The sequence below is a fragment of the Peromyscus eremicus genome, chromosome 8a, assembly GCF_949786415.1.
Source record: "Peromyscus eremicus chromosome 8a, PerEre_H2_v1, whole genome shotgun sequence".
Taxonomy (NCBI): domain Eukaryota; kingdom Metazoa; phylum Chordata; class Mammalia; order Rodentia; family Cricetidae; genus Peromyscus; species Peromyscus eremicus.
Window position 1 is genome coordinate 56,479,129 of NC_081423.1, and position 20,962 is coordinate 56,500,090.

The 20,962-nt window shown below is 54.2% G+C and overlaps 1 protein-coding gene across 4 annotated transcripts in view; it reads left to right on the forward strand.

Moving 5' to 3' along the window:
* The first annotated feature begins 438 nt into the window (after positions 1 to 438).
* Atp2a3 (ATPase sarcoplasmic/endoplasmic reticulum Ca2+ transporting 3) overlaps positions 439 to 20,962 on the forward strand; it is a 31,132-nt gene continuing 10,608 nt past the window's right edge. For 3 of the 4 annotated variants that reach the window (XM_059271139.1, XM_059271140.1, XM_059271142.1), the window contains exons 1-16: positions 439 to 690; positions 9,007 to 9,024; positions 9,284 to 9,366; positions 10,691 to 10,795; positions 10,951 to 11,089; positions 11,359 to 11,439; positions 11,531 to 11,616; positions 13,323 to 13,787; positions 15,340 to 15,428; positions 15,584 to 15,686; positions 16,490 to 16,621; positions 16,977 to 17,102; positions 18,515 to 18,733; positions 18,830 to 19,165; positions 20,282 to 20,502; positions 20,614 to 20,745. In XM_059271139.1, the coding sequence (XP_059127122.1) occupies positions 573 to 690; positions 9,007 to 9,024; positions 9,284 to 9,366; positions 10,691 to 10,795; positions 10,951 to 11,089; positions 11,359 to 11,439; positions 11,531 to 11,616; positions 13,323 to 13,787; positions 15,340 to 15,428; positions 15,584 to 15,686; positions 16,490 to 16,621; positions 16,977 to 17,102; positions 18,515 to 18,733; positions 18,830 to 19,165; positions 20,282 to 20,502; positions 20,614 to 20,745 (2,453 nt within the window). In that variant the 5' untranslated portion in view covers positions 439 to 572. The remainder of the gene's footprint in view (positions 691 to 9,006; positions 9,025 to 9,283; positions 9,367 to 10,690; positions 10,796 to 10,950; positions 11,090 to 11,358; positions 11,440 to 11,530; positions 11,617 to 13,322; positions 13,788 to 15,339; positions 15,429 to 15,583; positions 15,687 to 16,489; positions 16,622 to 16,976; positions 17,103 to 18,514; positions 18,734 to 18,829; positions 19,166 to 20,281; positions 20,503 to 20,613; positions 20,746 to 20,962) is intronic. The other variant, XM_059271141.1, reaches the window with a different exon arrangement.

Here is a 20,962-nt window from a genome sequence, read left to right on the forward strand (position 1 = left end):
CGCATTCAGCACCCGAGGAAAGCATCAGGTGGCTTCCTCTGCAGGAGACCGACAAATGCACATCGTCTGCTTCCCACCAGACCCGGGGTCCGCTGTGCTGTGCTAGGAAGGGGACGCCACCCTACAGACAGCTGCAGTTTGCACAGGCCCGCTCCGCCCCTAGGGCACCAAGAGGCGGCGACGTGGTAGCTGCACGTCCCCCCTCCCCCCCCCCCAACCCTGCAGACCGGGTTCGAGGCTCCCTGGTCGCAGCCTCAGTGCCAGATTCGGTAGGACTGGCGGGGATTCCGTCCCCGCAGCGGGGCGGGATGGGGCGGGGCGGGGCGGTGGCTGCCTGGGCGGCCGGAAGGGGTGTGGGTGCGGGGGCGGGTCCCTCGCCGCCCCGCCCAGGGGACGGAGCCCGGGGCGCAGCATCCTGGCTCGGGCCGGGCCGCCTCAGCCACTGCCGTCGGGGAAGGTCCCAGCGCGGTCATGGCCTCGCGAGGTGCCCGCCCCGGCCCAAGCCCTCAGCACCCCGCGCAGTAGCCCCGAGGAGAGGCGGCCTGGACGTGGCGGACGGCTAGGCGGGCAGCATGGAGGAGGCGCACCTGCTCCCGGCTGCCGACGTGCTGCGCCGCTTCTCGGTGACAGCCGAGGGCGGCTTGAGCCCGGAGCAGGTGACTGACGCGCGGGAGCGCTACGGCCCCAACGGTGAGCGCGGGTCCCTGCCCCGCGGTGGGGAGCGGTTGTCCCCCTCCCGGCTCTCGGCAGGAAGCTAGGGCTCTGTAAGCCTTCGCAGATGCTAGTGGGGCACCTGGCTAGAAGGGGCCTCACGGCTTCCTTCGCGGGAAGCGGAGGATCTAGTCCCCGACTCCCTGTCATTGTGCACCCCTGCAAGTCTTAGCCAATCCTATCTGAGGGCCTCGCTGAATGCCGGTGCCCGCGATGCTGTGCGATCCGCTGGCACCCAGCAGGTGCAGACTCTAAGACATGCTAGCCGGGGTCTCCGAGGCCCAGCCTTTCAGCTGGCTCCGATGTTTCCCCGGAAGGTTTAATAAGACGCCTGAGAAGGTGCATCTTGTCAGCTGTCATGTTTGGTGCTTACTCCCAGCCCCAGTCTTCCTCTTTCTGCAACCCCAAGCGGATGTGGCTGGCGGGGCGTTGATGTGGGTTTGAACTGCTGGGGCAAAGACCCACCTTCCTGGAGGGGCAGGTCGGAGGTCTGGAGGAGCTCCCAGAGGAGTCTTTTCCCCAGCTGGTCTGGAGTGGTACCTGCCCATTTCTGGGCATGGAGGGAGCCCATGCACCCTTGCAGTTTACTGGGAGAGGTATGGCTTCCTCACCTCCCTCAAAGGAGCATGGGGTTCTCCTTCCGGCCAAAAGTCTCGCCAGTGCTAGTAGACTGCATTCAGATGTGGCCCACACATTGCTAGGAGCCTGGGAGTGGACATATAAAGGTTCCCTGCAGTGTCCTTGTGAGCAGGACCTGTCACTCCTGGCTCAGGGACATAGCACCTGTAGGAGAGAGAGAGAGAGAGAGAGAGAGAGAGAGAGAGAGAGAGAGAGAGAGATCCCACCCATCCCAAACTTGTATCTTTTTAGAGGGCCTCACCCTTTCAGAGTTGAGGGAACCGTGCTCTGGCCTGGGTGTCCCTGTGCTCAGGCTGGGAAACTAGGAAGAGCTGTCAGAAAGGGTGCTTTGGGGTTTGTATTGGTTTATGAAAACCACCTCTTATGTAAATATTATCTTTCTGGAGCAGAAATCCTTTTTCAAAAAAATTAGTTGCTATATTTAGTTGAGCTGTGGGAGGAACTAGGAGATAAATATTATTTAATATCTCCCATTAATGACTTGGCAGTGAGGGTGTCCTTTGCTGAAGGAAGACAGGGAAGCAGGGTCTTCCCCCGACCCTGAGGGAGTGGAAGGCAAGTCTGGGGTCTACGGTCTATTTGATGGGACCGTGGTCCCCAGCTTAGGAATCTTGGTTCTCATATGAAGTTGGAGACTCAGCCTTTAGTTCTGTCCCAGGTCACACAGACTCTGTCCCTTGAGGGCTCTGGCCTAGTTCACTGTCTTTTCTGGCTCATGACTTCATTGGTCCAGCAGAGGAGATAACTGGGAGAGAGGGCGCCCCAGCCCCCTTACACCAAGTAGTTTTGCCTGGTGGTGGTGGAGTCTCAGGGTGTTGGAGTGTGATGATGGGAGAGGACTTTGGCTTGCCATGGTACGTGAGGGCATGGTAGGAAAGGTTGGCAGGGGTGTTCCGGGTGCCTGTTTGGATGGTGTTAATAGAAGCTCCTACTTCATTGAGCAGTTGCTTCATGCCAGGCCCTGCTCTCGGCACTTTCCATCAATTAACTCATTCCTTCTTCTGAACCATGCCAAAGTGAGGACTTTGTCGCCCGTTTCACGGAGGTGACTGAGACACCAGAAGCTCAAGTGACCTGCAAGGCCACAATCAGTGGTAGCGTTGGTGGTGGGGCTTGTCGTTAGGCCTCAGTTTTTCCTGACTGCATCAGACAGACACAGGGTCTGCCCCCAGTGCCAGTGCCTGTGCTAGGTGTTGGGGTTGTCTGGGCAGCAGACAATCCTACTTCATTCCTCAGCCCTCCGGGTCCCTCCCATCATTGGCTCGTTCCTCAGGAAGCTGTCCAGGGCTCTGGAAGTTGTCAGGTGAGCAGAGGGGAACCAGCTGCCTCTCCTTGCCTCCTGCTCTCTGCCTGTGTGTGTGTGAGTCGGGGGGAGCTTGGGTGTCCTCCAGTCTCTGCTCCGCCTCTGGAGTGGAACAGTTAGGGGTGAGCACCCTAGCTCTGCTCTGTCCTAAGGAGGCCACTTGGATGGACGCTCTGCCTTGGTGTCTGTGTTAGGAGGGTATAGTAGGACCCATGTCGGGGTTGTTTGTGCACGGTTAGTGAGGTCACTTACATAGAGTCACCCTGCCCTGTAACCAGGAGGTGGGGCTGGGCTCTGGGCCAGGAGCTGGGCGGTAGGATGGGCAGGGTTTGCAGGCAAAGGGGACACCCCAGGGACTAGTGTTCCCCCTACCCTAGTCAGCCATGCACCTGCAGTCGTTAGTGCTGGAAACCACAAGGAAGTCATTTGCTTAACTCCTCAAAGTTTGCAAATTCTGCCTGGGGCGGAGAAATGGTGGGGGCCACCCTCCTAACTCCCCCCTCCCTTCCCTGATAGAAAACCTCAGAGCTGGATAGAAGCCTCACATAGCTACTAACAGACCAGCCAAGAGGTCCAACACACATGAAGACACCACCAGCCTCCATAGCCCTGCTAGCTTGGAACTTACAGTCTTTCTGCTGCAGACTCCTGAGTGCTGGGATTATAGGCCTGTGCCACCATGCTCAGCCTGAGTGATGCTTTGTTTTTGTTTTAGTGATGCTCAGGATTGACCCAGGGCCTTACACAGGCCAGGCTAGCCTTCTAACCACTGAGCTATGTCCCTAATTCTAAATTTTTTTTTAATAAAAAGTTATATGAAGTGTAATCTTCAAAGGGTACAAAAAGTATACAGTAAAGTCTCCCCAATGCCATTCCCAGCCACCAGTCTCCTTCCTGGATACACACCTGGTGTGTGTGGGTGGGTGGGGGGGGTATCTAGGGTCCAGGGTTGTTTTACACAGAGCCTGGATGTGTTGAACAGGGAAGGAAGTAGCCTGGATGTGATGGTGCTCTTGGCTAGAACTCTTGGATACATCTCCTGAGATGTGATGGTCCTCTTGGCTAGAACTCTTGGATACATCTCCTGAGCAGCCCCTGGGCTTCCTTGTGTCCTCACAGGGTTTCATCATGGCAGGCTGCAGTTTCTTTACGCCACTTCCCAGCTGGCTGGTTCCTTTGCTATTCCTCACAGCATTACTAGGGCCCCCCCCCCCATCCTCACATCATGTCACCTAGTGGAACTGGTGAGCAAAACAGGAGTGTTTTCACGTGGAGGGGCTGTGGCTGGGTCATTGTCCACGGGGCTGATGCAGACGACCTGTCCACTTCCGCCGCCCAGACGGTGGTGTCCAAGCGCACATTTGACCTTTCTTTGCATTTTTTCTGTTTTTAAGTCAGCTTTGGCGTCTTTGGTTGCTCAGAAGCCATCTGATGTCTCTGTGTCCCTAAACAGCATAAGCCAAGGCCCAAGGCTAGACTGTGTGCTGGGTTCATCCTGACGAAAACACCCACCCTGAGGACCCTGGAGAGCCAAGGATGTTGGGTTGGGCGAAATCCCAAGAGGGCTCAACAGTGCCTTCCTCGACTGTGACCTTGTTTCCTGCCTTCAGCCCAGGCCCCAGTTGGCACCGAACAGGAGAAACCCACATGCGTGACCCCCAGAAACCATGAGGACAGGGCAGGTGTGACCTCACACTCTGGCTGACCTCTGGCACACTTACCCATTTTGGGTCCCAGTTTCTTCAGCCTAGTACAGATAGGCCCCCCAACCCCATCTCCTAAGTGCCTTTCAGGATCTGAAACTGCCTCTGCTGAGTGCCGTGTTACCGGTAGCCATTTGGGGCTTGACTCTAATTGTCATATCTCCTGGCCCTCCCTGAGGTCTGCCAAACAGCAGTGGCAGTCCTGTCGCAGCTGAATCGCAGTGAGCAAGGTGGGGTCTGCCCTGTGATGTGGCAAGACACACAGGTGTTGACAACCCTTTCACTACCAGCTCTGGGTAGGCTGGTGTGCCCCTCTGCAGCTCGGGAGCTACCTCCCTCTGGCCCCCTGAGTGGTCCCCCTCAGAGCCAGGCCAGGCTATCCACTCTAGGTGGACCTTGGAGACAGGGCAGAGCCAGGTGGGCTGGGCGGGCCCTGCCTAGCTAGAGCCTCTCCCTGCCTCCACAAGTGACAATTTAATTGCTCTGTAAATTTGCCTTGGAGGAAGACCTTGGTGAGTGCCCGCCTCTCCCAGCTGGAACTGACATTTAGAAGCCGAAATTCCAGTTTTCAATGTTGAGAGAAGGAAGGAGTTGGAGGAGGAGGAAATTGGAGGAGCAGGTGGTGCATGGAGCCCAGGGTTGGGGTGTAGACAGGTCGGAGGGTGGGGGCACAGCCCAGTGGTGTGCTTGGCTCTGTACCCTCTGCTCCATAGCTCCAGGGTATGGGCAGGAGGCCTGAGCAACTGACTCAACAATGACCCTGGGGTTGGGGGTGGAGGACACAGTATGGCTCCAGGGATGGCTCAGCCTGCCTTGGGGCTCCTGTCCAGTGGTGGAAGGCTCAGTGCTAGTTCCCGGTCAAAGAGTGGGGAAGGACAAGGTTGGGATGAAAGGGCCCCTGGCTTCTTGGAGTCTTGATGAGGTGACGAGAGAAGGGTATATGGAGGAAAACGAAGGTGGTGGTCCTCATGAGGCCTCTCGCTTGATTGTAGAGAAACCTAAGATGGGGGGGTGCCTCTGGAAGGGCAGGCCGGGCAGATCAGGGAAAGCCTCAGAGGCTGTTCCTGGGCTTTGATGCTCACAGTGGGGCAGAGGCAGGGCTCCATGGTGTGTGCCAGGCGCTGTTCTGGGTGCTGGAGATGCTGTGGGGCTGATGGTCCATCTCTGTCACTGTGCCGATGCCTGGTGACTATGCTGTCCCCCTCAGGAGCTTTCTGCCAATCACTCGGCCTTCAGTCAGCTTCAAGAGGCATCCCTGTCACCACAGCTTTTGTGCAGACAGAGAAACAGACACGGGCCCCTGGGCCTGCCAGTGGCCTTGGCATAACAATTAGAGCGGGATGCAAATCATGCCCTCGGGACCAGATGCCATGTTCTGAGTCTCTTTGTGTGTGACTCAGGGGGTCCCATGCCTGGGCCAGTCCAGTGGGGATAGGATCCTACCAGGTTACTGCCTCTGCCCTGTGTAGCTGTCCACACTGTGGTAGAGACCAGGCATCCCTCCATTTAGCAAATAGGATGTCTGTACCAAGGCAGGCCTGGCATCACATCAGTCCTTAGGATCAGCTAGGGACAGGTCGGAGAGCCAGTATCTTCTTTCCCCTCACTGGGGACTCTTCCAGACCTGGGCTTCCTCTGTGACCCTGTGACTCGCTCATGTGAAAGAGAATCAGGTCCTTCAGGGGTTTTAGTGGAATCAGCATTTGAAATAGACCAGACTTGAATGGGCAGGATGTAGAGGCCCCCAAAACCCCACTTGTGAGGACAGCAAACCCTCTTGGACCAGGTAATTTGGGCAGGTGGATCTGGGCTCACTACCAAAGGAATGGGCATCCAGGTAAATATGCAGGATCCCAAGGTCTTTCAGGTGGCTTTGACTGGGCAGTTAAGGGACCAGGGGAAGGAAGGCAGGACTACCTGGGGGTTAGCACAGGAGGCCCAGAGCAGAGGTCGAGGGTCAGATGGCCTGGGTGTAGAAATGTTTCCTGATGCTTCCCAGCTGTGTGGTCATAAAGATGTGACTCAGCCTATCTGTGCTCAGGTGCCATGACATGGAAATAATAATAGTATCTCCTCAAGCTGAGGAGAATTCTAGAGAATAGCATGCATGCATAAAGGGTAGCAGAGCAGCTAGTAGACCCGTGCCTTACCACCACTATAGTGGAGGGTCAGTACCCCAGCCCATGCCGTCCACGGTGACAGACGGCTAACTGCCTCATGTGACTGCTTAAGTTTAAATGAATGAAGTCAATAAAGTTAGAAATGTCACCCTCAGGCACATTAGCCACTTGGCCAGGTTTCCGTGTCCACATGTAGCTGGTGACAGCTATGCCAGATGGGAGAGACACTCCCTCCATCTTCACCGAGCAGTCCGTGGGACGGTGACCTTCCAGGGAGCGCTGCACCAAAAGCCTCATCCGCCGACTGGGAACTAACACACATCCTTTTTTTGGAAACTCTCATGGGCTGAGAAACGCACAGTTAACAATGTGGCCTCAAGCTGGGAGAAGTATTTGGGGAAATGGGATGACTTTTAAAGAGTGGGTCACTGTGGGTCAGGGAGCCAGAGGGGAGATCCAGGTAGACAGGTAGAAGAGGTGAACTTTCTAGAAAGACACCCCTCGGGCAGGCAGCATGCAGCCTGAAGACTAGAACTGGTACGTGTGCCTGTGACATGTGTCCTAACCCCAGGCCTCATCCTGCCCAATCTATAATCACAGAAGGCATGGAGCCTGGGGAGGGGGTGGGGGAGGCTTGCCTCGGAGCAAAAGACCAGAGAATCAGCATGAGGGAGTCGGGTGAGACTAACAGCCCTTCTCTTGGCCATGAGTCTTGGCGAGGTGAGAGACTCTTGGGTAGAGCCCAGCAGAAGCTGCTGATATGTGCTATGAGGTGAGCACCGCTTTGTTTGATGCAGGGGTGTAGCTAAGATGACCTCTAAGGGACTCTGCTCCATTGGAGAACTGGCCCAGAAACTGGGCCTGGACCTCCCCCCTACCTTTCCTGTTCTCTCCAGTTAAACAGATCAGAAAGGAAAGGCTGTTTGATTTTAATCTCAACACAGGACACTGGAGATTACATTTTCCGTGGAAAATGTCAGCCATTGCCTAAAATAGGCCTTTAGAGAAAATGCTAGAAAGTATATTTTTAGGTTATATGTTTCCCTCTCAGAGCCCCGAGGGCCAGTGGTTGCTGCTGTCCGTGGTTCAGCTGACAGGTGCAATCCCCAAACCTCTGCGGCGCACAGTCTGGGGAAAGAGTTCCCACAGGAAAAAAAATGTCTTTGGGCCAAGAACAGGTGGAGAGATGTGAGGAACTGGGCCACGGTCAGGGAGTGGAAAGGGGGGGCTCCGATCTGGGCTGGGAGTGGGTCCTGGGTGCGGCTGAGGCCGCTGGCCTTTGAGCAGCCGTTGAGGACAGGAGGAGGGACAGTTCAGAAAGACTGGCCACATGGGGGGCTTCAGTTAGCTTCAGCAGGGGAAGGGCTCCGGCAAAGAGGGGAGCCTACCAGAACGCCAACTCTGGGGTTCAGCTCTGCCACCGGCACAGCTCCGCGCAGACACCGATTTGCTGTGGAACTTTGCTCCAGCTGCTTGTCCATCCGATCCTCAGTCCTTGCAGATGTGAGACAGGCCCGGCATGCCACATGCTTCTGCTGGAGGCTGCTAGGGCAAGTTAAAGATCCCAGGGACCCAGAGCAGCCAGCCAGTAATCTTACAGCGGGTGTGAAATTAATTCTAGAATTGTAGGTGGGGAAGAAAGTTTGGCGGGTGTGACGGAGAGATGGTTCAGCAGTTAAAAGCACTGGCTGCTCTTGCAGAGGACTCAGGTTCAATTCCTAGCACACAACTGTCTGCAGCTCTAGTTCCACGGGATCTGACACGTTCTTCTGGCATGGATGTGGTACACATACATAAGTGCAGGCAAAACATTCTTACACATAAAAAAAGGAAACTAAAATAAACATGAAAAATGAACTTTTTAAAGAAGTTTGGCGGGTAAACTGAGGCGGGTGCTACTGGTGTTTAGAGACAGCATTCTTCACAGTGTTGTATGGGACTGGACACACGAGGGCCATCTTCCTTGAGTGTGTCTGGAGTGGAGTTCCAAGAGGGACCCCAAGAAGGACCTGAAGATGGATGGTTGGTTGATGTCTAGAAATACTAAGGGTATCCAGGGAGGTTGGTAGGTGGGATTCCCAGCTGGCCTTTTCCTGAGGACTACAAGGAGCACTGAGAACTTGCTAAGGCAGGGAGGCTCTGGCCAGGGCTGGCAAGCAGCTGTACAAGGAAGATCAATGCGATGGGGTTGCAAGAACTGTGGACTCTGTGACCTCGGGTTCTTTCTCTTCTCTGAGCCTCAATTTTATTTCTATGAAAGGGGGTGGGGATGGAAGCTCCCCTTCCCCTCTGGTCTCATCCTAAGGTGAGCCAGGCCATACTAGACTCCTTAACAGAGTTGGGTGGGGTAAAGGGTAGCCATTGAACTTGAACTTTGATTCTGTGCCCTCAGAGCTGGGAGGACACGTGAGACGCCATGGTGGGCTCCAATGCGCTCCACGGGAGGGGCTTCCAGACTCCAGAAGGGCCTACTAGTAACCAGTTTTCTCTTGTCTTTCATCCTGTTCCCGTGGCTGCCTGGATCCTGCAGAGCTCCCTACTGAGGAAGGTGAGGCCGAGTGGGTTGGGAAGGCTGCAGGATATAATACCCTCCCCCAGGCTAGACACCTTCAGGCTGCAACACCCCATTCCCAGATAGATGTCTTGTTGAACCCTCAGATGAACCCTTCAGGACTTCGGGCTTTCCCTCTGATCAATAGGGAGAGGGTCCCTAAAAGTCCCTAGTTCTGAGTGGAGAGGGTGATGGGGGCAGGGCGGGGAGGGGGTGATGACCAGGGGTCTGGACCTCACACACTCTCCTGTTCCAGGGAAGTCCCTGTGGGAGCTGGTGCTGGAGCAGTTTGATGACCTCTTGGTACGCATCCTGCTGCTGGCAGCCCTGGTCTCCTTTGTAAGTAAGCCCTCCCTGCCACCCTGTGAGCCAGGTCCTGCCAGTGCTCAGGGCCCCTGGCTGCTCTCCTGTCAGTCAGGGACATTCCTCTGTCTTCAGCTGTCCCACACTGAACTCAGGGCTCCCACTTGAACTCCTCTAACCCATTTATGCCCTCATTTATGGCTTTCAGAACCTCAAACCTGCCTGGCCTGTCCCTGCCCTAGCCAGGGTCTGTCAGCCTCAGCACCCTTGACATTTGAACCAGATGGTTCTGCAGAGGGCTGAGGGTGGTCTGATATGTTGAACATCCCTGGCCTCCTTGTCAGGTGGCAGCAGCATCTCCCGGTGACAATCGAATATGTCTTCAGACATTGGTAGATGTCTGTTTAGGGGCCAAACTCTCTTCAGTTGAAGGCCCCTGGTCCCTTCCTGGGTTCCTCAAACAGACTTTAACCTCTATCTTGGCTTCTCTTTCTTTGTACCTTCCTCGTTTTTGCTGTCTGGGCCCCTTCTGGACCACAGGTCCTGGGCCCAGAGGGAATGGGGAGGAAGACAATGACTGTCTTCCATGTCTGAGAAGCAAACACAAGGCAGGCAGGTATGATTTCTGCTCCTGGGGAGGAGACTTCATCTTGGTGACTCAGAATGTCGAGCCCCATGGTACTGGCTGGGACTAGCTTTTCCTGTCCAGTGGTGGTTGGCTCTCCTGGTCACTGTCCTTGTGAAAACTGGAACTCTTACAAAAGAAAAGAAAAACGAACAATAAAAAAAAAAAAAATCCATGCAGATGTCTAAAATGGCAAAGCCAAAGGAATACCTTTACCCTTCAAAGAACAGATGGAAACAGTGAGGACTTTGGAGGGAGGTGACAAGTCCCTGGTTGGGCCAAGAGGTGGATGAGGGACTTGACCTGAGTCCCAGTAAGGCTTCGACTCAGCGGTGGGAATGATGTTCCTCTGACTGGAGGACCCTCACCATGAACACTCACCAGAATCATAAAAGCTTGTTAGCAGTTTCTGCTCAGGATGTCTGGGCTGGCCCGAGAACTTCAGTTCTAACAAGTCCCCAGGAACATCTGAGGCTACTGATTGAGGACTACAGTGAAAAGCAAGGAAGGCAGAGAGAGGTCTCCAGCTGCCTCTGTTTCCTTGGAGACAGAGGTTTGGGTGGGAGGAGGGCTGTGGCCACATATCTAGAAGGTGGGTATCCTTCCTCCACCAAGGCCTTCTCTCTAAGCCCAGGGTCCCCCAGGGGAACAGACAGAATGCAGGGTATAAAAGGCAAGGAGTTCATCTCAGGGGGGCCCTCAGCACAGCCAGGCTGACCAGCTCTGTCCCTGCAGGTCCTGGCCTGGTTCGAGGAGGGTGAAGAGACCACAACAGCCTTTGTGGAGCCCCTAGTCATCATGCTGATCCTCGTGGCCAATGCGATCGTGGGAGTGTGGCAGGTGGGAGGTGCTGGGGGTGGGCCGGTCCCTGGGGTCTCCTATCTGCTAGGTGTGCTTTCTGCTTTCGGATCTATCCTAGTCCCAGAGGTTTTAGTCTCCAGGGGAGGCCTCCTGGGGCAGCAAAGGGAGACCACCTGCCCACTTACGTTCCGCAGGAGCGCAATGCTGAGAGTGCCATTGAGGCCTTGAAGGAGTATGAGCCTGAGATGGGTAAGGTGATCCGCTCTGACCGCAAGGGTGTGCAGAGGATCCGAGCCCGGGACATCGTCCCTGGGGACATTGTGGAAGTGGCAGGTGGGTATGTCCAGGCCCTTCTCCTTTCACTCTGTGACAGCAGGGAGCCTTGTTTCTCTCCTTGCTTCTATCTTGTGCTACGGAGGACTGATAGTAGAACCTTCCAAAGCCCTGTTGGACAGATCCAGAGACTGTGGCCAGAGTGGCTGGGATCTGCCTGAGGGATCATAGCTCAGGACCCTGCCTCTAGTCTTAGCCTTGCCTCTGGGAGCCTTTCTGGCTTTGCTGGGGTTAGGGCCCCTCTCAGCCCTGCCATTCTCCCTGTGCAGTGGGAGACAAGGTCCCTGCTGACCTCCGCCTCATTGAGATCAAGTCCACCACCCTTCGAGTGGACCAGTCCATCCTGACAGGTGAGGCCCAAGGGCTCCGGGAGAGTGGGGGTGGGTCCAGGTGATGGGCTTGTCTCAGGGTGGGGCTTCTCATATCTCATCTTGTAACCAGGGGAGTCTGTGTCTGTGACCAAGCACACAGACGCCATCCCGGACCCCAGAGCCGTGAACCAGGACAAGAAGAACATGCTGTTTTCTGTAAGTTCTTGGGATGCTCGGGGCTTAGCCTGGACAGTAATAATAGTCCTATAGGTGTACTGGTGGGATGGCTCAGCTGATAAAGGTACTTACCACCAAGCCTGAAGACCTGAGTTTGGTCCCCAGGGCTCACAGGCTTAAAGGAGAGAACTGATTCCACACTCATATGGTGGCATATGCATGTTCACCACCACCACCACCACCACCATCACTACCACCACCACCATCACTACCACCACCATCACCACCACCACCACCACCATCACTACCACCACCACCACCCACACAAAAATGTAATAAAAAACTTTATTGTCTGTCATTTTTTTTTTAAGTGTATTTTTATTTAGTTTTTTGAGACAGGGTCTCACTGTGTAGCGCTGGCTAGCCTGGAACTCCCTATGTAAGCCAGGCTGGCTTCTTAACTCAGAAAGCCACCTGCCTTTGCCTCCTGAGTGCTGGGATTAAGGCATGTACCACAACTCCTGGCATGTAAATTTTTTTAAAACATTTTCAGAGTCCTATAGGAATGGATCTTTTGGTTACCAATAATACATGCAAATTTTTAGTAATTATAATAGCTTGTGTTTATTGAGGACTGCTTGCTTGGCATTGGTCTAAGCCCTTTAAACTTGATAGTTTATTTAATCCACACAACAAGCCGCTGAATAAGGTTGTCCATATCTTGTTATCTATGTTAGGAAACAGGCTAGGAGAGGTTAAGTCAATTGTCCAAGGTCATAGTGAATAAGCACCAGAGTTGAGATGTAAGTTCAGACATCCGGGTCTTAAGGATTTCTCTTTCCTGCTAGGATACTGTGCTTCTAGCTAGAGAGGTACAAGGCTTGCCTTGGGTCACTCAATGGAAGATGGGAGTCAGGAGAGGGTACAGAAGGGATAGAGCTAGCTGCAATTCAGCCAGACCATGCCCCAGCACACCCAGGCAGAGGGTGTGCTGAAGAGCCTCCCTGGAAGTGAACTGGAACGGAGAACACCATGGGTCCTCGGAGCTTCTGCAGAGAGCCCTGCCTGAGTGCATGGGCAGATGAGCTGCTTGGGGTGGGGAGGGAGGCATGTCACCCATGGAAGGGAGGTGGCTTGCTGTGGGCCTTTGCCTTAGTTTGGGGGCGCAGCTACATTGCTCTGGGTGAAGGAGAGGCAGAGCTGCCAGTAACACCCATGTTCTACCAGCTCCCCTCCACACCCATCCGAAGGGGCACCAGGCAGCCTCTATGGAGACTGCATCTCGGGTCTATGGGGGCATTTTGCAGACCAGGACACTGGGGTATGAGGCCACCTGTCCTCTACACTAGGAGTTGGGTCTTTTGCCCCAGGGCCTTGGGAATGGGAGTTTGGAGTCTCAGGTTTTTGAGGATTCAGTAAATATGTACAAACTACTTGCCTGAGATCGTTGTCAGCCACACTCCTTCCTGTGTGGCCATAGTGGCTGTTTATGAGTCCTGTTTTGATGGGGTTTATGGGTTGGACTTGAGACATGCGGCTGATATCAGTCCTGAAGCACTATGCTAGGCACAGGACATGTGGTGACCCTCTAAATCCCTGCCTTCATAGAGCAACAATCCAGTAAATACCAGACTATGTAAGTCTGGAAACACTGGCCACACAGAAGAGCCTATTCTGGCTTGGAGTCAGGGATTCCCGGCCCTGGCCAGAGGCTGAGCTGCACTTCCTTGTCCTTCTCTGGCTAGGGCACCAATATTGCATCAGGCAAAGCCCTGGGTGTGGCCGTGGCCACAGGCCTGCACACAGAGCTGGGCAAGATTCGGAGCCAGATGGCGGCTGTGGAACCTGAGAGGACGCCACTGCAGCGCAAGCTGGATGAGTTTGGGAGGCAGCTGTCCCATGCCATCTCTGTGATCTGTGTGGCTGTGTGGGTCATCAACATCGGCCACTTTGCTGACCCAGCCCACGGTGGATCCTGGCTCCGTGGTGCAGTCTACTACTTCAAGATTGCTGTGGCCCTGGCTGTGGCTGCTATTCCCGAGGGCCTCCCAGCAGTCATCACTACATGCCTGGCACTGGGCACAAGGCGTATGGCACGCAAGAATGCCATTGTGCGGAGCCTGCCCTCTGTGGAGACCCTGGGCTGCACCTCAGTCATCTGCTCTGACAAGACAGGGACGCTCACCACCAATCAGATGTCTGTCTGCAGGGTGAGTGGCAGCTGGGTTGGGACCCACTGGTGTTAGGTGATGCTGGGTGGCTAGGTTGGCTCCCTGACCTCCTTTTCGGTAAGGAATGGAGAACCTGTGCTCTGTCTCCCAGTTGGCAGTGGGAAGCAGCAGACTGAGGTCTTCCGTGTGTAAAGCAGGCTGCATCAGTGCCTGTCTAGATACATCACTGGGGCCCAGTGTCATTCAGTGTCCTGGGCAGGCTGTTTCCAGTCTGTGGACCTTAGTCTCCTCATCTGAAAGCTAGGTGTGAGCCCTGCCAGTAACTACCTTAAGGGATCCAAGAGAGGGTCAAGTGCAGTCCCCATGTCATTGGACCCAAGTTCTGTCCTGCTCTGTCCTGACTGTTCACCTGACGCCTGTCACCAGATACGCTAGCTCCAGTGACCTGGGAAAGGCTAGGGCAGCAATTATTCATTCTAGGGCACTTGATCCCATATCCTGGGTCCACTGTCCGCATGTGCCAGGGATTCTGGCTGGAATTCCAAGGGACGAAGGCCCATTCTGCCTTGGCAGAGAGGTAGCTGGGGAGATAGTGACAGCTGTGGGTTTCCTACCTCAGGCACCTGCCATGCCCCTTTCGCCTCTGCTCCCACAGTCTGCCTAGTGTGCCCTAGGAGCTGGCTTAGGGCTCTTGAGACCTTACAGCCCCCTGGAAGTGCTTCAGAGTCTGATGCAGGGGAGAGGCATGGGCAAGCTCTGCTGTCCTGCATCCTCTGACTTGGTAAAATCCCTCGCGGGATCGTATCAGTGTTCCCTAACTAAAGATTGGAAAAGCGTGGTGTGAGGAAGTGGCGGTGGCTGAGCATGCTGGGTAATGGACTATGCTCATTGGAAGACTGCCCCAGAACAGAAAGGACAAGAAGGAAGAGCTAGTTCGGAGTACCTTCGGGATGCTAGACTGGCCACTGGCTTAAGAATGAGCTGTAGGAAGTCTCTTTCAGTGGGCTGATGGACTAGGAAATGGGCTGCCCTGGTAGGGGAGAGTGCAGGTAGGGGCTGGATGACCCAGCAGGCCCTGAGAGCAGAAGCTCATTCTCTAGAGTCACCTGTGGGTTGGAGGGAACTGCCTCAGCACAAGATATGGGTTTCTTCCTTGAAGACAGAGAATTCAACCCTCGCCATTGGGCTCTGGGCTCACTTTCTCCCTATGTTACCAGTAGAGAAACTGAGGCTTATATGCTCGAAAGGGGTCACACAGAGAGATGAACAAGGGCCCAGGTATCCTGCTCAACTCAGGGCCCTGTCATGTTGGCAGACATCTCAGGCACTGAAAGATGGGCTACAGAACCCTCAGGAGTCCTGAGCACTGGCCAGTGAGAGCCAGATGCCACTGGACAGAGCAGAGTCTCCAGGTGCCTAGCCTGGACCTAGCCTGGGCTCACTTCTTCACTCTAGTGAAAGGGGAAGGAAGGCCCTTCAGTGACTCTCGGGGAGGGTGCCTCAAACATCCTCCTGGGGCAGACTCTCTTTAAGCTGATGGCAGGGAGAAAGGAAGCCATCCAGCAGCCTGAACCCGCCCTTGCGCTCACAGATGTTCGTGGTAGCTGAAGCAGAGGCAGGCTCCTGTCGTTTGCATGAATTCACCATCTCGGGTACCACATATACCCCAGAGGGCGAAGTGTGAGTGTGGGAGCAAGGGTATTGTGGGGTCAAGTGGGTGGAGCACCATGGGACACCAGAGGGGTCCGTGGGAGTGCTTTTCTGGGGGAGGGGTCAATGCAGGACACCTCTCAGGGGCAGGGCCAGGCTCTGGGCTGACCACTTTCTCTCTGCAGGCGACAAGGGGAGCAGCCTGTGCGTTGTGGGCAGTTTGATGGACTTGTGGAGCTAGCGACCATCTGTGCCCTTTGCAATGATTCAGCACTGGACTACAATGAGGTGGGCCCCCTCCTTTCCATGACCTCCCTAGGTTCCATTTCTGAGGACAGACCCTTTTCCTTTGTCCAGAGTCTCATTGTTTGAGGTTGGTGTTCCTTGCTGCTTCAGCGGGCCACACTCCAGGAGCATGGTACACCCTGTACCATGTACACCCTCCCTTCCAACCCTCCTCCTCATTCTGCTCAGATTGTTTGTATAACCTTGCCCCCTGAGAGACTGCCATGTAAGAAGCTAGAAGGCCAGGGATGCTTTGGGAAGACACTGGGTGGGGGACAGGACAAATGTGGACATTTAAAGCCGAAGGCATGACGTGGGAAAGGCTCATCCTGCAAAAGCTAGATTTGACACACATTGAATGCTGCTATTCGTGTGACTGAAGCAGGGGATGGAACATACTGGAGGATACCCCAGTCTTCCAGGAACCCTTAGCCAGACAAGTCAGCTCTCCTGCCAAGCCAAGGGCAAGCAGAGAGCCACCAGAGGGTTTTGAACAGGGGACCTGTGTGACTACATTGCCTCCCCCAAAGATGCTCTGTATGTACAGTAGCATAGACAGATAAGAACACAGGAGCCAGGGAGCCCTATGTGGTGAAGGAGCAGGGTTGAGGCTCAGCAAGAAGAACCCGGAAGCCTTGTGTGCTGAAGTACTCATATAATCCCAGCTCTTAGGAGGCTGAGTCAGGAGGGTCAGTTGTGAATCTGAGACCATCCTGGGCTCATAGCAGGATCCTGTCTCAAAAGTAATCAATAAAGACAGCAGAAGGCCCTCACTCTCTATGCACTGTGACACACACACCCCCCAGGCCAAGGGCGTATACGAGAAGGTAGGAGAGGCCACGGAGACAGCCCTGACTTGCCTGGTAGAGAAGATGAATGTGTTTGACACGGACCTGGCTGCATTGTCCCGGGTGGAGCGCGCTGGCGCCTGCAACTCGGTGAGTAGAACGGGGCTTAGCCTTGTCCGCACAGCCTGGAGTTCTGGAGTATCTGCAGATGGGGAAGACAAAAGCATAGGCTTTGGGGGTGGGCTTCAAGGAAGAGGGGAGGACCTCAAGCTTGCAAGATGTATCTGTGGAGCAGAGAGAGGAAAAGGCTGAATGTAGGCACAGGCTTCCAGATGGGAAATGACTACGTCTTGGGAGAAGAAGGGGAGAACCTTGAATGCCAGAGTCAGAGGAGTATAGATTAGCAGGCCTCAAGGAACAAGAATCTTCTCCCGAGTGGCTAGTGAGAAGCAGGCAAGAGTTGCGAACTCTGTCCTTCATGCCCTGACCTACCTGGACCTTGCAGGTCATCAAGCAACTCATGCGGAAGGAGTTTACCCTCGAGTTCTCCCGGGACCGGAAGTCCATGTCTGTGTACTGCACACCTACTCGTTCTGACCCCAAGGTCCAGGGCAGCAAGATGTTCGTGAAGGTGGGGGCCTGCCTGTGAGGCCTGGGGTTATTTCTGGGATGGGGGGGGGCGGGGGGGTAGGGAGCAATCTGGTCTCCAGTGTCTAGAAAACCAGGGGGAGCATAGCTCAGTTAGTAGAGTGTTTGCCTAGAGTACAAGAGGCCATAAGTTTGTTCCCTAGAATGACGAAAACCAGGTATAGCGGCATATGCTTGTAGTCTCAGCGCTTGAGGAAGTAGAGGTGGGAGGATCTGCTACATAAGTGAGTTTGGGTTCATGAGTCTGGGCTATATGAGACCCTATCTCAAAAAAAAAAAAAAGAAAAGAAAAGAAAGAAAGGAAGGAAGAAAAAAAGGGAGGAAGGAAGGGAAAGAAAAGAAAGAAAAAAGAAGAGCAGATGAACAACAACAACAACAAAATAAATAAATAAAAGCCCCACAGACTGCAGTAGTAGGGAGGCCCATTGTCAAAGCCATGGCTCTGGAGCGAGGTTGGTCAACACCCAATAGGACACTGAGAGCAGCATCCAGTAGCTAAGGGACCGTGGTCCCTAGCTCTGGCCTGAGGGTTACTGTCTTGCCACAGGACTCTAGGGTCATCAGTGCTCCTCTGTGATCTTGGGCACCCCATGGGGAATGACAAAGTTGGGCTAAAAGCTCTCAGAAGCCCTGTGCCTCTGATCACTGGTGGTGATGTGGTTGGTGCTCCTTTTTTTTGGAAGCTGAAACCTGGGGAGGGAAAGGAGCAGCTCCCGTCCCAGCTCTCCAGGGATCCCATCCCTAGCTTTATCCCACAGTGGAGATCTTAGTGCCTATGAAATGACAGCGCTTCCATCCTGGGAACCCTGGCCTCTTAGAGAAGGCAGGCCCTGGGGTTTTAGGCTAAGGGAGAGGAAGATGCCTGCCACTGATGCCCTAGCCAGAAACCAGTCCTAGGCCCAGATGAGACCCTGATGAAATGAGTCAGTCACCCCTCCACCAAAAGCCGCCTTGCCAGGGCCGCACCTGCCACACCGCATGCCTCTCTTCCTACTGCCCTCTGGTGGGGCTCAGTATGCCTATCTGCTACTGCGGAGCCCTTATAAAATGGGGATTCCGGTGGGACCAGGCAAGCAGAGAGGGACACAGGTACCCATGGGAGATGCAGATCCCAATCAGACCTCCAAATGTTGCAGCAAGCCTTCTCAGTTGGGGGCTGGTAAAGGCAGGGGCCACCCAGTGGGTGTCTGTGACCTCACCTGCCCATCCCTTCAGGTTTTCTCATAGTGAGACCCACCAGGCTCCCCCTCTGAGCTTACAAAGAAAGGCTCTTCCCATCTGTCTGAGCTCTTGGTTGGCCTTTCTCCACAGAGGCTTGCACTTTCCTCTACCCAGCAGCAAGGAGGGCCAGGGTCCTGGCTGGCAGAGTTGACTCTTCTCCCCTTCCCTCTGCAGGGAGCTCCAGAGAGTGTAATTGAGCGCTGTAGCTTAGTCCGAGTGGGGAGCCGAACAGTACCCCTGAACACCACCTCCAGAGAACATATTCTGGCCAAGATCCGGGATTGGGGCTCAGGCTCTGACACACTGCGCTGCTTAGCCTTGGCCACCAGGGACACGCCCCCAAGGAAGGAGGACATGCGATTGGATGACTGCAGTCAGTTTGTACAGTACGAGGTGGGTGCTGAGAGCCAGGTTCTTCTTGCAGTAGCTGGGCACGAACCAGGTCAAGGATAGACTCAGGCTGTGCTTGCCTCTGCCCCTACCCCACAGACAGACCTGACCTTCGTGGGCTGTGTGGGCATGTTAGACCCACCGAGACCAGAGGTGGCTGCCTGTATCACACGCTGCTCCCGGGCGGGCATTCGGGTCGTCATGATCACAGGAGACAACAAAGGCACAGCTGTGGCCATCTGCCGTCGACTTGGCATCTTTGGGGACACAGAGGACGTGCTGGGCAAGGCCTACACAGGCCGTGAATTTGATGACCTCAGCCCGGAGCAGCAGCGCCATGCTTGCCGCACGGCCCGCTGCTTTGCGCGGGTGGAGCCCGCCCATAAGTCTCGCATCGTGGAGAACCTACAGTCCTTTAACGAGATCACTGCCATGGTGAGGCTACTGGGGGGTGGGAGAGTAGAGCCTGGGAGCTGCTTAAATTGATTACAGCTGTAACCCTGTTCTTGCTCTCACCTTCGACTTTTACACTGACCTTGATCTCCAACTTGTTTTGTTAATCACATTGAGGCTAACCCCCCTTGACCCTCTTATTTGTTTACATTGGGCTTAATTCTGATATGCATTTAAGCCTTGACCCGGTCTAGAACTGATCGCAGACATTGACTCTGATTCCCCAACACTGTTCAATGTTAACTTTACGCTGATTTCGATTTTAACCTGGTCTCCAATCCTGACCTTACAACTCCAAATTTGGCTATGATGTCACCGATCATGAGGACGATAACGTTGACTCTGACCTCTACTTTAGTTTGTGTTGTTTACCTTCAGCCTGAGTCCTATCTAGATTCTGTGCTCACCTTGACTCTAGTATGTACCCGGCCCTTGACTTGGGCCACAACCATGACGTCATCTCTGAATTGATGTCAGCTTTCTCTCTAATCTCAGTTTGATGTCTACTCCATATCCAACCTGAATTTCATGCCCGTCCTCAGTGTGGGTCCACCTCATCTCTGTCGCTGACTCATCATCTTCTCGGGACTTAGGCTTGGTCTTGTCCAATTTCACCCTAGCCCACATCCCTTGTCTTCTCTAATCTCGTCTTTAAACCAATGTATAAGATCATGTCTATTTTTCCCTTCCTTCTTTCCTTCCTTTCTTCCTTCCTTCCTTACACACACACACACACACACACACACACACACACACACACACACACGCGCACTTGAATGGGAGGGTAGGGATACAGGGGATAGAAGAACTCAGGGCCCTCACTCTATCACTGAGCCACACCCCCTGTCCTTTTTTCATTTTCATTTCGAGACAGGTTTCCATAAGTTACTAAGGCTGGTCTTGAACTTGTAATCCTCCGGCTTCTGTTTTATGAGTGGCTGGGACTACAGGCTGGCTCTCTAAGCTCATTCTTGACTCCACCATTTCTTCTGTCTATCTGTCTGAGTCCTTGGGGACATCCCCTAACAGTAGGATTGCTTGGGATAAGAGGACAAGGGACAAGTTTCTCAGGTATGTCTTACCTGGCCCGGCCCACAGACTGGCGATGGGGTGAATGATGCACCAGCCCTGAAGAAGGCAGAGATTGGCATCGCCATGGGCTCAGGCACCGCTGTGGCCAAGTCAGCAGCAGAGATGGTACTGTCCGATGACAACTTTGCCTCCATTGTGGCCGCAGTGGAGGAGGGCCGGGCCATCTACAACAACATGAAGCAATTCATCCGCTACCTCATCTCCTCCAATGTTGGCGAGGTTGTCTGGTGAGGCTCCATGCACCCTCCTCTCAAGCCCCTGTACCGAACAACTCTCTGTCCCTGAGAAGGCTACTCCCAGATTGTGGTACACTCCGGCATCCTCTACCATCCCTCCAGCCATGGTCTTCCCTCTTCATCACTTCTCAACCTTGAGACCCATAAGACCGGAGAAGCAGCTTCACCACAGGGCAACAGGGTGTCTACGTGTATGCATGCATTGATCTGTGTGTGTATGTATAGTATGTTCAGGTGAGAGGTCTATGCTTAGGAATGCAGGTGTGCTTTTAAGCATCATTGGACATAAACACCAACAGAATGTATACCGGAGTGTGCTTATGTTCACATTTCTGTTTGCATGGGAGAGATGCCTGTTGGATGCTATGAGCTCGTATGTACTCAATGCATGCGGATTCTTCATCATTGCACTTTGGGGCCAGCACATGGGTGATTGTTTGTATTTGTGTGT